An 18088-nucleotide genomic window follows, 5' to 3' on the forward strand; every position below is an offset into this window, starting at 1 on the left:
AGGAGAAGAAACATGGAGAGTAGAAAATGGATAGAACCCGAGAACAGAAAATGTTACAACTGTAGCAAGCCATGGCATTTGGCTAAGGAGTGTGAGGAACCATGCATGCACTGTGATAAGGTGGCCCACAATCACCGAGACTGTAGAGAGAAAGAGGACAGAAAACATAGGAGAGAGGGTCTTGGGGAACGAGCAGGAAAGATTTTAAGTAGAAGGGGAAAAACAGAGAAACGCGATGACAGAGACGGAGGGAAGCGGTGTTTAAATTGCGATAAAACTGGACATTTAGCCAGGGACTGTAAAAAACCCTGCAAATACTTTAACAAAGTAGGACACAATCACAGAGACTGCAGACATAAGGGAGAGAAGAACAACAGGCGCCCACAGCCCGATCAATAGAGGTAAGGAAAAGACAAGGAAAGGGAACGCATGTGAATGAGAGACTATGAGAGAGAGAGAGTAAGGAGAAGCCTCGCTGGGGAAAAGCTTGGACCTTTAAATTAGGGCTATTTTCTGGGAATTGTCTCGGTAGTACGTGCCGGAGTTTACGACTACAGACAATTATAATAATAGGGTTGTTTGCGTGGAGGCTCTGTCAGTTCAATAGTGATGGTGGTCCAGCAGTAAAATGATTGCCTACCATGCGGAAGTCTCGGGTTTGTATCCCAGCCTATAGACTAAAATTAGACTAAAATTAGGCTTTCGGATTGTAATACAACTATTGATATGTTTTGCCTGGAAGGTTACGGTTATTAGTGTTTCTTTAACCTTTCTAGCGCAGGGGTTCCGCTAGCGGATAAAATTAATCACTAACTGTTAATCACGTGGAGCAGTTTATATACAGATCATGACGTCATTTCATTGCTTTAACAGAATCCCCTCCTCTCAACCGGGACAAAGTGAGGTGAAAAGTTCATTCTAACCTACTAACACACTCCCAGATAACTTTTGACCCCTCAACATTATCGATCACCACTGAACTGACAGTTTTAATTAACAGAAAACCTAGGAATGCACTCACTGCCTTATCTAAAAACCCCAGAGCTACGTTTCTGTAGGGTCAACCATAGGCTAACGACCTTATCTGTTTTCACAGTCCACATCCCATTCGTTTTATTCCTAGTTGGAATGGTGTTCATTAACTTTTATTACTCCTTGTCCGTGTCACACAATCCCTTCTTATGAACTCATATTGTTAATCTGATATAATAAAACAGAGTATAAGTTTACTTAGTTACAGTTCCATTTAAAATGATTTGTTCAGTCATATTAATCATAATTTCCTAACACTAACCTTTGATGATCTTCATCAGATGACACTAATAGGACATCATGTTACACAAGACATGTATGTTTTGTTCGACAATGTGCATATTTATATTCAAAAATCTCCGTTTACATTGGCGCTTTACGTGCAGTAATGTTTTGATTCCAAAACATCCGGTGATTTTGCAGAAATACTCATAATAAACATTGATAAAAGATACAAGTGTTATTCACAGAATTAAAGATAGACTTCTCCTTAATGCAACCGCTGTGTCAGATTTTTAAAAAACTTTACAGAAAAAGCATAATCTGAGAACGGAGCTCAGAACCCAAAACAGCCAGAGGAATATCCGCCATTTTGGAAACAACACCATAAATATTCACCTACCTTTGATGATATTCATGAGAAGGCACTCTCAGGAATCCAAGTTCAACAATAAATGACTGATTTGTTCCATAAAGTTCCATAATTTATGTCCAAATAGCAACTTGTTGTTAGCGTGTTCAGCCCAGTAATCTATCTTCATGAGGCGCAAGCATTTCATCCAGACAAAAACTCGAAAAGTTCCATTACACTCCTTTAGAAACATGTTAAACTATGTATGGAATCAATCGTTAGGATGTTTTTAACATAAAACATCAATAATGTTCCAACCGGAGAATTCCTTTGTCTTCGGAAAAGGCACTGGAACAAGAGGTAACTCTGTCGGGAGCGCGTCATGAGACCGAGGCACTATGCCAGACCACTGACTCAAACAGGTCTCATGAGCCCCTTCTTTATAGTAGAATCCTCATTCAACTTTCAAAAGACAGTTGACATCTAGTGGAAGCCCTAGGAAGTGCAAACTAATCCATATCTCAATGTGTACTCGGTAGGCAAAGCTTTGAAAAACTACAAACCTCAGATGTCCCTCTTCCTGGTTGGATTTTTCTTAGGTTTTCACCTGCCATATGAGTTCTGTTATACTCACAGACATCATTCAAACAGTTTTAGAAACTTCAGAGTGTTTTCTATCCAATACTAATAATAATATGCATATATTAGCATCTGGGACAGAGTAGGAGGCAGTTCACTCTGGGCACGCTATTCATCCAAAAGTGAAAATGCTTCCCCCTATCCCAAAAAGGTGTTAACATCATACACTGCATTCTGGTTGTCACGTAAACGTCTGTTACAATAAAACAAGGTGAAGGGATTGTTCACTCAACTGACTTAGAATATAACTATCGTTACTCAGTGTTGCCAACTCAGACCCCCCTTTCCATGGGTTTTATTTTTAGTTAGCTCAGAAACTTCTCCTATCTTTCCCCCAATCTATTGATAAATCCGCCATCATAGTAATATTACCTGCATCGTTATCCCCCCACGATACCTTCTCCCATTTCTATCCCCCTTGGACTTGAAATCCCCCACACATTTAATGAACACCCCCACAAACCCCCATAAAATGGTTTCAAACAAAACTGACTAGCTTTAACTCTACTAGCTATAACTCTACCGCTGTACCTGTCAGGTGATAACATTTTATTTGCTTTGTGATTTGTCAAAAACTGTAGACGACTTGTCGAGTCATGTGTTCCAGTTCTTTTATACACAGTAACATGTACATCGAAGAGTTGCAATATGCTGAAAAGGGCAAAACTAAGTTAATATTTTTTGGGCAGTGGGTGCAGCCATCTGTGACTTTGAGATTGTTTATTTGCGTTTTACAGTGAATGGCATTCTGGGATTAGGGAGTTTTTGCTTGTCAAGCATAAACAAAATGACTGCCATCATAAAGAATTAAGCTGCTGTTAGCTTAGCTGACATGCATCTCTTTTCTAAACAATACTACATTTCTCACTTGAGCTCCCAATTAATTTAATTTGTGAAAAATGGTCCATTCTATACCTATCTCCTTCTTCACCATTTAAAACTACAGTATGTAACTTTTTGGGCGACTCAATCAAATTCACATAAAAGGTTTTGGGCCAGTAACCAGAAGGTTGCTGAATCGAATCCCCAAGCTGACAAGTTACAAATCTGTCGTTCTGCCCCTGAGCAAGGCAGTTAACCCGTTGATCCCCAGGCGCCAAAGACTTGGATGTCGATTAAGGCAGCCCTCCGCACCTCTCTGATTCGGAGAGGTTGGGTTGAATACATTCAGTTGAATACATTCAGTTGGACAACTGACTAGATATCCCCTTTCCCCTTTCCCTAATATATCTTTCCTTAAAGTTGAACGCAAGGCTAAGAAGCAGTAGATCTGTTCTATGTGTGCTATTTCTATGCTTCCCGTTCTGAAGTTTTGTTTTTGCATCTTATACTTTCTGTTTTGTACACCAGCTTCAAACAGCTGAATATACAATATTTTGGGTTGTGGAAAATATATTTCAGAGCGGTTCAGATGGTACAATGATTTTCAACAGAATGACTGCTTGTTTTGTAACGTAAGCTGAAATTAGGCAAATTGTTAGAATTCTAGCATTCAGGATATGGCGGAATGATTTCTACACAGTGCATTGTTAAAGCTATCAACTCAAAACCAATGTTTAGACGTTCAGACTGACCCAACTTAGATTGATTGCATTCAGAATTTCGATAACATTTGTACTTTGAGCTATGACCATTTTACATTTTAATAAATGTTCCATAGGCGTGAATGGGAAATATTTGGATTCACAACTGCTATTAAAACGTTTAAGCAATTAATGCCAAACTAACATTGAGATGTTCAGACTGACCCAACCTAGATTGCTTGCATTCACATGTTTGTTACAATACCATGCATTAACGGCTTGATTAACGGCTCATGGTGTAATCACAACAACATACAGGAACTTAAGTCATTTTGTTCAACTGACATAGAATTACTTAAAATCAAATTCCGAATGCATTATCTTCCAAGAGAATTCTCTTCGATTATAGTCACAGCCGTTCTTTCAGGGCCGACAAGGTATTTGCTTGGGGGGGATATAAATCCCCCCCAAGCAAATACCTTGTCGGCCCTGAAAGAACTTCACTGGACTCTATGTAAACTGGAAACCATACATCCTATGGCTGCATTTATTGTAGCCGGAGATTTTAACAAAGCTAACCTGAGAACGAGACTTCCTAAATTCTATCAGCATATCAAATGCACGACATGGGCTGCTGGCATTCTGGATCATTGCTACTCTAACTTTTGCAATGTGAATCCATTTTGATTCTCCCAGCCTATAGACAGAAACAGGAAACACCCATGCCCAGGTCCGTCTAATGCTAGTCTGACCAATCAGATTCCACGCTTCAGGATTGCTTCAATCACGTGGACTGAGATATATTCCAGATAGCCTCAGACAACAACAATGATGTATACGCTGACTCAGTGAGAAAGTTTATTAGCAAGTGCATCAGAGATGTATTAATTTTTTTTTTTTTTACCTTTATTTAACTAGGCAAGTTAGTTAAGAACCAATTCTTATTTTCAATGACAACCCACTGTTCCTAGGCTAACTGCCTTGTTCAGGGGCATAACGACAATTTCTTTACCTTGTCAGCTCAGGGATTTGATCTTGTAACCTTTCAGTGACAAGTCCAACGCTCTAACCACTAGGCTACCAGCTGCCCCACCGTCATACCAACTGTGACTATTAAAACATTTCCTTACCAGAAATTCGCACGAAACTAAAAGTGTGTGAACCACCTCTTTAATTCATGGCAAGGCAACTGGAAACATGACCAAATACAAACAGTGCAGCAATTCCCTCCATAAGGCAATCAAACAAGCAAAACGTCAGTATAGAGACAAAGTAGAGTCGCAATTCAATGGCTCAGATATGTGGCAGGGTCTCAGTCAATCACCGATTACAAAAAGAAAACCAGCCACGTCGCCGACATCAATGTCTTGCTCCCAGACAAATTAAACAACTGCTTTGAGGACAATACAGTGCCACTGACATGGCCCGCTACCAAAGCCTGTGGGCTCTCCTTCTCCGTGGCCAATGTGAGTAAAACATTTAAACGTGTTGATCCTCGCAAGGCTGCCGGCCCAGACGGCATCCCTAGCCGCGTCCTCAGAGCATGCACAGACCAGCTGGCTGGTGTATTTACAGACATATTCAATCAATCCCATTCCCAGTCTCTTGTCCCCACATTCTTCAAGATGGCCACCATTGTTCCTGTTCCCAAGAAAGCTAAGGTACCTGAACTAAGTGACTATCGCCCCGTTTCACTCACTTCTGTCATCATGAAGTGCTTTGAGAGACTAGTCAAGGAGCATATCACCTCCACCCTACCTGATACCCTAGACCCACTCCAATTTGCTTACCGCCCCAATAAGTCCACTGACGATGCAATCACCATCATACTGCCCTATCCCATATGGACAAGAGGAATACCTATGTAAGAATGCTGTTCATTGACTACAGCCAAGATACTTATGTATATGTGGTATTTCCGTTTTTTTAAAATTATAAATTAGCAAAAATATGATAACACCTGTTTTTGTTTTGTCATTATGGCGTTATTGTGTGTAGATTTATGAGGGGAAAAACTATTGAATCCATTTTAGAATAAGGCTGTAACCTAACAAAATTTGGAAAACGTCAAGGGGTCTGAATATTTTCCGAATGCACTGTATATATATTTTAAACTATAAGTATTTAAAATGTGCAGAATATAACATGGGTTTGAATTAGAACCACAGTAATACAGTGGTAGCTATTTAAAATGGTCCTGCTCCATGTAAGCTATGAAACCATTCGGGCTAACTTCAAATTCTTTAATTAAGATCTCTCTCAACTATAACTATACTGAACAAAAATATAAGTGCAATATGCAACAATTTCAATGATTTTACTGAGTTACAGTTCAAATAAGTAATCAGTCAATTGAAATAAATAAATTAGGCAATTTAATCTGTTTCACCTGTCTTGTGCTTGTCTCGTCAAGCCTACCAGTGTGTTTTTCCATACTTCTGTATGGGAGGGGGCTCCTGCTCCCCCACTCTGGCACTTGAGGTCGCCCGGCTGCTCATCATTACTCACACCTGTCACCATTTTTATGCGTTTCATCGGACTCACCTGGACTCCATCGCGTCATTGATTGCCTCCCCTATATCTGTCGCTTCCTCAGTTTCATTCCCATGTCTGCATAGATGTTGTTTTGTTTCTCTTGTCCAGACACTGTTCTTGTTTATTTTTAAATCCTCACCCTGTACTTGCTTCCTGTCTCTCAGTGTCTGTAGTTATGGGACCGTTACATATGTTTAGACTGATCCAATTTAGATAGCTTGCGTTCAGATTTCTGATAATATTTATAATTTCAAAATTATAACCATTTTAAATGTGCATAAATTAACATGGGTTTGAAGAATATACACTGCTCAAAAAAATAAAGGGAACACTAAAATAACACATCCTAGATCTGAATGAATGAAATATTATTATTAAATACTTTTTTCTTTACATAGTTGAATGTGCTGACAACAAAATCACACAAAAATTATAAATAGAAATCAAATTTATCAACCCATGGAGGTCTGGATTTGGAGTCACACTCAAAATTAAAGTGGAAAACCACACCACAGGCTGATCCAACTTTGATGTAATGTCCTTAAAACAAGTCAAAATGAGGCTCAGTAGTGTGTGTGGCCTCCACGTGCCTGTATGACCTCCCAACAACGTCTGGGAATGCTCCTGATGAGGTGGCTGAGGGTCTCCTGAGGGATCTCCTCCCACACCTGGACTAAAGCATCTGCCAACTCCTGGACAGTCTGTGGTGCAACGTGGCGTTGGTGGATGGAGTGAGACATGATGTCCCAGATGTGCTCAATTGGATTCAGGTCTGGGGAACGGGTGGGCCAGTCCATAGCATCAATGCCTTCCTCTTGCAGGAACTGCTGACACTCCAGCCACATGAGGTTTAGCATTGTCTTGCATTAGGAGGAACCCAAGCGCACCAGCATATGGTCTCACAAGGGGTCTGATGATCTCATCTCGGTACCTAATGGCAGTCAGGCTACCTCTGGCGAGCACATGGAGGGCTGTGCGGCCCCCCAAAGAAATGCCACCCCACACCATGACTGACCCACCGCCAAACCGGTCATGCTGGAGGATGTTGCAGGCAGCAAAACGTTCTCCACGGCGTCTCCAGACTGTCACGTCTGTCACATGTTCTCAGTGTGAACCTGCTTTCATCTGTGAAGAGCACAGGGTGCCAGTGGCGAATTTGCCAATCTTGGTGTTCAATGGCAAATGCCAAACGTCCTGCACGGTGTTGGGCTGTAGTAAGCACAACCTCCTCCTGTGGGAGTCGGGCCCTCATACCACACTCATGGAGTCTGTTTCTGACCGTTTGAGCAGACACATTTGTGGCCTGCTGGAGGTCATTTTGCAGGGCTCTGGCAGTGCTCCTCCTGCTCCTCCTTGCACAAAGGCAGAGGTAGCGGTCCTGCTGCTGGGTTGTTGCCCTCCTACGGCCTCCTCCACATCTCCTGATGTACTGGCCTGTCTCCTGGTAGCGTCTCCATGCTCTGGACACTACACTGACAGACTCAGCAAACCTTCTTGCCACAGCTCGCATTGATGTGCCATCCTGGATGAACTGCACTACCTGAGCCACTAATGTGTTGGTTGTAGACTCCATCTCATGCTACCACTAGATTGAAAGCACCGCCAGCATTCAAAAGTGACCAAAGCATCAGCCAGGAAGCATAGGAACTGAGAAGTGGTCTGTGGTCCCCACCTGCAGAACCACTCCTTTATTTGGGGTTTCTTGCTAATTGCCTATAATTTCCACCTGTTGTCTATTACATTTGCACAACAGCATGTGCAATTTATTGTCAATCAGTGTTGCTTCCTAAGCAGACAGTTTGATTTCACAGAAGTGTGATTGACTTGGAGTTACATTGTGTTGTTTAAGTGTTCCCTTTATTTTTTGGAGCAGTGTACATAGGAATTCAGTGTTAGATATTGAAAATGGCCAATTAAGCTATCAGACCAACTTTAAAACATTCAGGCTATCCTAACCTCTAAATTCTTAAACTTTTAGCAACTATAATTATATAAATTAACTATCATTATATAAATGAGCACACATTTCCATACAATTATCAACCCATAGCAGGTCTTGATCCGTTCAAGCTAGAGACTACTTTCACATGTTCAGACTATTTTAGCTTCCAATAAAACTATAACTTTATATATTTGCATACACTTGCATAGAATAATCTACCAATAGTAATTATTAAACTTTTCAAGCTAGAGACACTAAACATGTTCAGGCTATCCAAACTTCTATAAACTATATCTATATACATTTGCATAGAAAACATGTGTCTTCAAAACTTCCAAATCTTAAAAGTGTTTATCAATTACACTGAACAAAAATATAATCGTAACATGTAGTTTCATGAGCTGAAATTAAAGATTGCAGAAATGTTCCATGTGCACAAAAAGCATATTTCTCTCAAATTGTATGCATAGATTTGTTTACATTGCTGTTAGTGAGCATTTCTCCTTTGCCAAGATAATCCATCCATCTGACAGATGTGGCATATCAAGAAGCTGATTAAACAGCATGATCAATACACAGGTACACCTTGTGCTGTCACAAAACACAATATAGTTTTGAGGGAGTGTGCAGTTGGCATGCTGACTGCGGGAATGTCCACCACAACTGTTGCCAGAGAATTTCATGTTCATTTCTCTACCATGTCATTTTAGAGAATTTGTCAGTTCGTCCAACAGGCCTCACAACCGCAGACCACGTGTAACCATGCCAGCCCAGGACCTCCACATCCGGGTTCTTCACATGTGGGATCGTCTAAGAAACCTGCCACCCGGACAGCTGATGAAACTGTGAGTTTGCAAAACTGAATAATTTCTACACAAACTGTCAGAAACCATCTCAGCTCATCTGCGTGCTCGTTATCCTCACCATGGTCTTGACCTGACTGCAATTTGGCCTTTGTGGGGTTATGGCATTGTTATGTATGAGCTACGGACAACGAACACAATTGCATTTTATCGATCCTGAGGCCCATTGTCGTGCCGTTCTTGCCATTTATTTACACAATTCCTGGAAGCTGAACATGACCCAGTTCTTCCATGGCCTACATACACACCAGACTTGTCACCCATTGAGCAGTTTGCACCTTTGCACAGCCATCGAAGAGGAGTGGGACAACATTCCACAGGCCACAATCAACAACCTGTTCAACTCTATGTGAAGGAGATGTGTTGCATTAGGCAAATGGTGGTCACACCAGATAGTGACTGGTTTTCTGATCCACGCCACTACTGTTCAAGATAGAGACCCCAAACCAACTTTCACGTGTTATTCTATTCTTCATGGAAATGTACTTCTCTCATTTAAATCATCTTTCTCCAAAACATTTGTATATTGTCCCATACAATAATCTGTACTGTTCATTTTTTCTATATTTGTTTTTTATAAACATATATTTTTAAAATATTTGGCATTCCTACTGCAATCCTGCCTCGAACCCGACCGACCCCGACTTTGAATACAACTGCCTGTGTGGACACTTGGACAGATGATTCAACGCCCAACAAAGATCATTGCCCATTTTATCATTACATTCAAGGACATACTGTATTACAATTTTGGCGATAAAATTAGCTCTGATAGCTGTGCACAACTTTTTATAGCTATCATTCGGAATGACTCTCCTAATACTAAACTTTGGTTTCTGAATGCCAGCAAATGTGAGTAGCGCACTCAAATGTCCCTGTGAAATCAACACCACATGCTAACCACAACAGCCTCACGTCTAAATGAGTTCTGATACGACCGTGTTACATACAAAATGTAACTTTATTAACCTTCATGCCTCAGTTCATATTAATATACATTATGTTTGAACTCGGTTTCATTTCACAGCTCCATCCATATCAAGAATATTGACAGAATATTTAGACAACTTTTGAAGAACAGAAAAGAAAGAACAGAAGAAAGAAAAAGAATGAGAAAAACACTTGTTATTTCTACCTTTGAAAAACATTGGGATTCCAAATCTGTTCGTAGAATTCCTTGAACTAGGGTCTCCCTTTGAAACATTGTGGGGCAGTAACTCAACTTTACTGTAAGAATGAAAAGCTCTGAATAAATTTACAATACAGGCACTATACATAAATACAGGAACAACAATTACTGTACATAATAGCAGTAAGCTTGAAACAAAGGCATTCGCATCACTAAATAATTATTCAAAAGCAGATAAAAGAAACACATAATTTAAACAGAAATTAAATTAATATTGAACGCATACAGATATAAGTGTAATCAAAATTATTTCACAGGGTGCTCCCCAAGGGTTGGTATTCCGGCTTTTACACATTCAATAGAGCTTTCCCTGTGAACCACAATACATTCAACACTGTGTAAAATCAGTTATATCAAATGGCTCTTCTGTGCTTTTGCATGCTGCAATATGATTATGAAAAAATGAAAGTAGTTGCACAAATAACCAGTATCAGAGAGGTCAAAACCCAAATGATGACGATAAAATAATTCAATTCTTTAAGCGAGGTTTTCAAGAAAATGCATCCATGCAAATCATATTCAGCTTCCATGGGAGATTAATACAGCATGTAAAAGGCTGGTATGGGGATACTGTATTGAAACAATGTGGTAAGGCTCAGTGCATTGAATATAAACTGAAAATGGGAGGTGGCCTGTTTGCATAATGGTTTCAGAGTTGATGTGCTTTTATTTTTTACGAATACTTCTCTGGCTGAGTATCAATTCAAAGGTCTATTATTTGAATTAATATGACATATAGTTTCAAGTGGATGCTATAGTTGTGAAATAGTTTTGAAGTGGATGCTTTTCAGAGATTTGCTGTGATAGGAGGCACTATTCATTATTGCATAAGTTTGACCCTGCTTACCATTACAAAAGGATGCTTGTAAAAGGTTTTCATAATGCTAAAGGGGAGTGGTATTGCATGCATACAATAAGCCTCTGTGTACACTTGCAAAATATTAGTTAACTTTCAAGTGAAGTTAAAAAATAAAAAAAATAACTATGCTATTGTGAATTAAACCCTGAATAAAATAGTTTGATATAATGTTGATATGAATCTGCACTTCTAATTGTAAGATTGTTCAATTGAACATGGCTGGGGGGAGAATAACGTATTTGTGTTTGATCTATACAGCAGTTATCTGATAAAATGTTTGACAATATTTATATGGAAACCTTCTCTTGTTTTGAGAAAGAAAACAATCACAAACCAAAATGCTAAATGGCAAATTTCTGACACCACGTTTGATCATTTATATGAGTATTTTAGATAACAACATTGTTTATTATCAATAGCTCCATTGTACTGTATATCAAATCAGATAAATGAGTGTCTCTGAAAAAGACTTTACATGTATAAATGTATTTGCTATTGTCTAATAATGAAAAGCCCTATTTTTTTTATGTATATACAGACTGTAGAACTGAGTTATACTTTTTATTTATTTCCACTATCACATATTTTACAAAATTTCAATATATATATATATTTACAGAAAATTGTTATATGCAAGATGAAGTGCCCCTCATTTCAGAAAAGTACAGTATATGAATAATAAAACATGTTGATAATTATTAATATGTATCAATGGATTTAACATTTCAAATGAATTCATTTAAAAACTATACTTCATAACAAACAAGGTGCTGATGATATGCTTGAGCCAAAAAAGGCAATACAATTGTAAATATTCACATGTACACAAACAACATATACTGTAGCAACATAATATGACATACATTATAATACTTCATAATACCAAAAGGGAAAGAGACAAATTGGGCATGTTTCTGCAAAATACATTTTTGTTTCAGGTAAGGATGTGGTTTTGAATTCTAGTACAGGACCACTACGCTGGTGTGTCTGTGTGTGTTATTAAAGTCACTGAGCATATTCTGTCCTTCTGAAATGTGCTCCTGAAACTGTAAGCGGGGATCCAGCTAAAACCTCTGTGTATAAAATGCAAGTTGTAAAAATACTTTGAACTAATACAGTTATCATACATGTGGGATTCTGTTATGAACGGCTTTGATAATGATAAACACCATCAGATCTGTGTCACGTAATTGCAAAAAGTGAAATCTGATAAATTCGCTGATAGGAAAAGCTGACAATATTGCTTTCATGTATCTCAGAAAGATTTATGTAGTGTTATTTGTATGTCCATAGGCATCTATTTCCAACCGGCTGGATAAATTGGTAATTTAAAGTTGACGTCAAACAACCTGCAAAACATAAGTGGTTGATGTCATAGCTAAGACTAAATAGAAGTTGAGCCATATTTTTATTTTTATAATACCCCAGTTACAGTGCCTTTCAAAAGTATTGAGATCCCTTGGATTTTATTGTCTCAACAATCTACACAAAATACTCTGTAATGTCAAAGTGGAAGATACATATATTTATTTATTTTATTGTTCAAAAGAAATAAAGGAAATATAGTCATTGCGTATGTATTCAGCTCCCTGAGTCCATAAAAAACACATTTGACAACAACTACAGCTGCGAGTCTTCTTGGGTAAGTCTCTAAGAGCTATGCACACCTGGATTGTGCAATATTTGCCAATTATTATGTTCAAAAAGCAATTTTCAAGTCATGCCTTACTATTTCAAGTAGATTAAAGTCAAAACTGTGACTTGGCCACTTAGGAATAAACACTGTTTTCTTGGTAAGCAACTCCAGTGTAGATTTGGCCTTGTGTTGTAGGTTTTTGTGCTGCTGAAAGGTGCATTCCAGTGTCTGGTGTAAAGCAGACTGAAGAAGGTTTTGCTCCAGGATTTTGACTGTGTATAGCCCTATCCCATTTCTTTCTATAGCCCTATCCCATGATTCAGCCACTACCAAGCTTGAAAATAAGGAGACAGTTACTCAGTGATGTGTTGGATTTGCCCCAAAATAGGGCTTTGCATTTAGGCCAAAAACTGTATTCATTTGCCGTGTTTTATTCAAGTATTATATTATTTTGTATATTTGTGTTAATCTTTTCACTCTATCATTTAGGTCATTATTTGTTGATCATCTGCTAAATATGTGTATGTGACCAATACAATTTTATTTGATCCATCCTCAGTTCTCTCCCATCACAGCCATTAAACTCTGTAGCTGTTTTAAAATCCACAATGGTCTGATGGTTAGATACCTGAGTAGTTTCATTCACATCCTGCAGCTCAGTTCAGAATAATTACTTTTTCTTTGGGGTGCCTAGGTGGTTTAATACATGATGCACAGCATAATTATGAACTAGACCATGCTTAAAGAGCTAGTCCATGTCTGATTTGTTATTATTACCCACCTACAAATGAGGCTTTCGAAAATCTTCCTGGACTTTGTAGTTGACTATGTGCTTTAAATACAATACTTGTCTGAGGGACCTTACAGATGTTGTATGGGGGACAGAGGAAGGGTTAGTCCTTTAGAAATCATGTCAAACCCTATTATTTCACATAGAGTGAGTCCATATACATGTGATTAGTTAAGCCAAACTCTACTCTTGAACTAATTTAGGCTTGCCTAAACAAAAGGGTCTGAACATTTATGAAATGACTATATTTTATTAATAAAAAAAATGACATTACAGAGTTTTGTATGTATACGGTTGACAAAAAAAATGCAATTAAATCCATTTTAATTCGACTTTGTAACACAATAAATTTGAAGAAATCCAAGGGGTCCGAATACATTTGTAAGGCAGCCTACAGCTGTAAATCTACGGCTATATAAAAATCTCTATATTGCCATAGATCTCTTTTTGATCCATGTACAGAGACTGATCAAAATGTGGTTTTACTGTGTTGAATAACCTTTTACTCTGAGATATGGTAGATGAGACAGTAGAAACCGTATTATGGATATCTGTCATTGAGGGACATGCAAGACAAATTGCAAGGAAAGGTAGACCTGAAGCTGGATCTGAAAACCTCACATCATGTTTGGTGTATGTATGACTAAAAAAGACACCGCTCTCTCGCAAACCGCCAGACAAAGCTACAGGGCCAACTGTCTGTGTGCATCGTGTACTACAGTATGTAGAAAAGAGAAGGGGAGATTTTGTTCCAAGTTTCACAAACTGTTCATGAATACATTTTTAAAAACCTGTTCCTCCTCAACCGCCCATCCTTAATGTGACATTTTCCAAACTGTTTACAGTGAGCTTGCCTAGAATCTTTGTGCTGTAGTTACAAACCCAGTAGAAATATAGAAATTTGTACTATAGAGTATGAAGTGGCACTGGTAGAAATATATCTGTAACAGAGGAATTTAGGGTCATTTTGGGTATCAGCAACCAGAACAAGGATACAAGAACAACATTTCCCTGTTCTGAATGTATTGCTTTCCAATTGAACTAGAGTAACCGAGTAAGCCCTCTGAACTGAAGCAAATATGCTTTACCTATAGACTACTAACACACAGATGATCACAATGCCAATCCCTTTCACTGAAAATACCAGGGATATGAAACAAAATCCTTGAATATTATGGAATCATCATATGTGTGAATCTGTAAGGTGCTTCAAAGTTGTTTTCACATACCGGTTATGTTCATTAGATTTTTCATTGTACATTGGGGTGTGGATTGATGTTTCTTTGTGAAATGTATCAAAAGCAGGCATACACAGCAAGATACAATAAACTGAAAACAATAAAAGTCTCCATATTAAAACTATATTTACCCAATGAGATTGCACTTTACTGATTGCTAATCACTGCACAAAATGCACCAATAAAGTTTTTTAAAGAAAAAGTTCAGAAGAGGCTCAAGGTGATGAGCCTCAATGTGGTTGGGTCGATCTCGTGTGTTAACAAGATGCATTGAATGAAAAACAAAACAAATAGCAAAAACAACTCTGCATCTATATCACTGGTACATTGAGATGCTCCGGATGCTTCTTAATCTAGAACACTGGTACTAGAACGTGTTCTTCAATACTGATTCTAGAACACTCAAACCAGTTTTTATAGGTACAACCTATGTGTGGATGGCACCCTCTGGTGACGGGTTGTCCTGAAACACAGAGATGCAGGAAGCTACTATACGGCGGGAACTGTGCAACAATACTTTCCATAGGCAAATTGGAATCTGTGTCTTTTAATTCCATTGTCCAATCCAAGGCCCTATGCTTCAAAACACATGCATACAGCCCTTCCATCCAGTCATCCAGCCATCCAATCCATAGAGTTCTTTCACATTATAGACGCTAGAAAAGCAGCCATTTTGAACAATATAACCAAAACAAAGACACCAAATTCCTTCCAAATGAACGAAGAACATCCCTCCAAAAAAACTCAGAAGTGAAACCATTTAAGAACAGTGCTAGGAAAAAAGACAGATTGTCGTAAAAACTCCAAAATGACCACTAAAGAGCCTTCTCCGGTTCCAACCCTCCTCAGTCAGTGAGGATCCAGAACCGACCCTGTTTTTGTTTTGCTCTGTGGACAGACAGACACCATTCTGTGCTTTTCGCTCCGCTCTTCCCACTGCCTCACGGAAAGACAACAGTGTGTGTCCAGTCCAGCTGAACCACATTGAGGGAGAGACCCCGCTCCCCCCTGCGGCGATATGTGTGTGTGTGTGTGTGTGTAAATGTGTGTTTCTGCTTCATCTGATGACATCGTCACCCTGAAACTGTCTCACACCAGCATGTGTCTCCGTCGGTGCAGGGCCAGGTGGTCCGAACGGGAGAAGCTGCGGTCACAGTCTGCACACTTGAAGGGCTTGATGCCTGTGTGTTTCCGGTAGTGGCGAGTCAGCTCGTCAGAGCGGGCGAACTTCCACGTGCAGCCATCCCAGGTGCATTTGTATGGCTTCTCACCTGGACAGGTCAACACAAACAGACAGAAACAGAGACTGGGTGAAACTGTGACTTTCACAACATACAATTTGTGTGCATTCGCTATTGTATTGGCTAATTATTTGCCCATGTTCTACTAAAACAGTCTTATAATATGCTTGGAAAGTGTAGACATCACAAGCATCAAAAAGTAAACTGTTTTGGAGACACTTGGCAGGTTTCCATTGGCCCAGGTTTATTCAACAAAAGTTTTTAAAAAACAACAATATTGAAAGAAGTAATGGAAACGGCAGCTATGGGAGAAATGTTCTAAAGATTGACAACAATTTTATCTGCTAGACAGGGGTGGATTTTTCTTTTGTCTATCTTTCTTTATAGTGACAAATCATGACGGAAATTGTGTTTTTCAAATAAATGAGACTTTCTGAATAATTTTTAAGCTGTATGTAAATAAATCTCCACTCCAAATGTAATTCTAAATGCAACTTCTTGCTAAAAATCAATATCTTTGCAGGATAAAGATTCTCCTGATTTTCAAGAATGCCTGAATTGCTTTGCTTTGCTTTTCTGGGTGGCTTGATGAACTTTTCACCATCCAATTATTTCAGATATACAGGAGTGCAAGTTTCACCACAAAAAGGACCATGGTGATACACTGACATGTGAAAATGTTTAGAATATGTCAAATATAAGTAAATACTTGCATTCTATCCATGCTGGCTTCTGGGGGCTACCTCCCTGGTACATGGTAGGAGCAAAGGCCTGTAGGCTGTCGCACAATTTTTCTAAACTGATGATGGAAAAACTTCAACCACTTATTCTTCTAGTCATTTTTTTTTTAGGTGTGACCTCATTACTTCCAGCTGTTTTTATCAACACAAGACAGTTCAATGTAATTCAGTGATGTGTATAAAACCTGGATGAAGCCACCGCACAGCCATCTTGTTACTTCTCCTCCATTGTAGAAACAGATTTTGGAAGCTATAGAAATGCATTTTTGAAAGTCTAGATTTTGAATGTCTAGGTTTTGACGCATTTATTCTATTACAAACACCTTAATGCATACTTTTAAATTATATTATGTTAGCTAAACATACAAATAGTAAATGAAAGCATTTTCCTTAAATTATATATTGTTTGTTCTAATGCAAAAAAATGCTTAAACTACATATAACGCTGTCCTTGAAACATTTCATTAAAATACTGTAGAATTCCATTCATTCCTATGGATTACTTCTCTTACTAGGGAGTGGCAATGTGGTCGACCAGTGGCTTCAAAGCCTCTCAATGGCCTATACATTGCATCAGCAATCCAAGGTTTGTATACATCATTGATGGAAACTCACTGTAGATGCAAACTTCCAAAATGTATTAAAAAGAAAATCACTGGACAACTTCCCACCTCAGAGGAAGTTGCCGCAACTATTTTGAGTAATTCGTAAACTCTCGTTTAGGTCCCACTTCGAGGACTGACACAGGCTGCTAATACATATTCAGGAATTGGGGGTGGGAACGTTGTGGTGATTTTCACATGCAGCAGAGAAACAACAACAAATAGGGAACTGACAGACAGCTGTCAGTGTAACTTGCTAGTATGCTAACTTTAGCTAGCTAATGAAAGTTATGCATGCACCCTTTCAGTTAAGATAGTCATACTTTAAGTCAGGTGAAAATAATTATTTCAGAAAAAGACTACCAGCCTACCTGTCAAGAAATGAGTCTCAGGTAAACCGTTTCTATACAAGTTGTTGACATGTTGAGGGTTGACATTTGTCTGATTCTTGCTGTTTGATTATTTTATTTGATTCCAGGCGTCATTCAATTTTGGACATGCACACGGACATAAACAAATAGCTATATTTTTTGTTCTCTCTTATCATTTCAGCATGCTAGCTAGCTATAGTATATATATCAATGCATCATCTAAATTGTGGCAATGAATCTGCCGTAGAAATAGAAACAATATAAGCTCCGGTAATGTGGAAAGCTTAGCTTTTGAACATTTGGAGCATGTTTTGAAA

At 38.7% G+C, this 18088-nt stretch overlaps 1 protein-coding gene and 1 long non-coding RNA gene across 2 annotated transcripts in view; one reads left to right on the forward strand and one right to left on the reverse strand.

The window, feature by feature from the left end:
- The first annotated feature begins 265 nt into the window (after positions 1-265).
- Positions 266-11319, forward strand: LOC149984573 (uncharacterized). The gene is made up of 2 exons (XR_016494668.1): positions 266-401; positions 8953-11319. It is a non-coding gene; the product is annotated as an uncharacterized LOC149984573 (long non-coding RNA).
- LOC110519945 (Krueppel-like factor 12) overlaps positions 10048-18088 on the reverse strand; it is a 137502-nt gene continuing 129461 nt past the window's right edge. Inside the window, exon 6 of the mRNA XM_021596836.3 lies at positions 10048-16088. Within this exon, the coding sequence (XP_021452511.1) occupies positions 15907-16088 (182 nt within the window). The 3' untranslated portion in view covers positions 10048-15906. The remainder of the gene's footprint in view (positions 16089-18088) is intronic.

Source organism: Oncorhynchus mykiss, chromosome 3, assembly GCF_057628025.1.
Source record: "Oncorhynchus mykiss isolate SJ-2025 chromosome 3, ASM5762802v1, whole genome shotgun sequence".
NCBI lineage: Eukaryota > Metazoa > Chordata > Actinopteri > Salmoniformes > Salmonidae > Oncorhynchus > Oncorhynchus mykiss.